The sequence below is a fragment of the Acanthisitta chloris genome, unplaced genomic scaffold (genome assembly GCF_000695815.1).
Source record: "Acanthisitta chloris isolate BGI_N310 unplaced genomic scaffold, ASM69581v1 scaffold17011, whole genome shotgun sequence".
In the NCBI taxonomy this organism is placed as follows: Eukaryota; Metazoa; Chordata; class Aves; order Passeriformes; family Acanthisittidae; genus Acanthisitta; species Acanthisitta chloris.
The window spans coordinates 40,285-40,602 of record NW_008654493.1 but is presented as its reverse complement, the minus strand read 5'-3'; the positions used below and the strand labels follow the sequence as shown (position 1 = coordinate 40,602).

At 60.1% G+C, this 318-nt stretch overlaps 1 protein-coding gene across 1 annotated transcript in view; it reads right to left on the bottom strand.

The window, feature by feature from the left end:
- LOC103810637 (zinc finger SWIM domain-containing protein 5-like) overlaps window positions 1-318 on the bottom strand; it is a gene marked incomplete at its 5' end in the record, with an annotated part of 28,715 nt that overhangs the window by 3,900 nt on the left and 24,497 nt on the right. The window contains 1 exon segment of the mRNA XM_009083550.1: window positions 126-283. Within this exon segment, the coding sequence (XP_009081798.1) occupies window positions 126-283 (158 nt within the window).

Here is a 318-nt window from a genome sequence, read left to right as displayed (position 1 = left end):
AGCCAGTCTCTGCCAGTGCTTGAGGGAGCAGTAGCAAGAGCTCCCTCTTTTCTCCAGGGAAAAGCCTTCAATGCTCTCGTGCAGCATCATCCCATCAACCCTGCCCTAGAGCTGACCCCACCAACCTTTGGCTGCCGTGAGCATGGTGGAGGCCAGCTCACACTGCTGTGACTCCAGGTGCCCCAGGGTGAACCAGCGTGGGTACCTGCTGGGGACCACTGAGACCAGGTGATGGGGGTGAGTCACGTCGCCAGACGGTGCTGTGGTCTCCAGGACAGGCAACCTGAAGGGCAAACAGGAGGAGGCAACATCAGACCC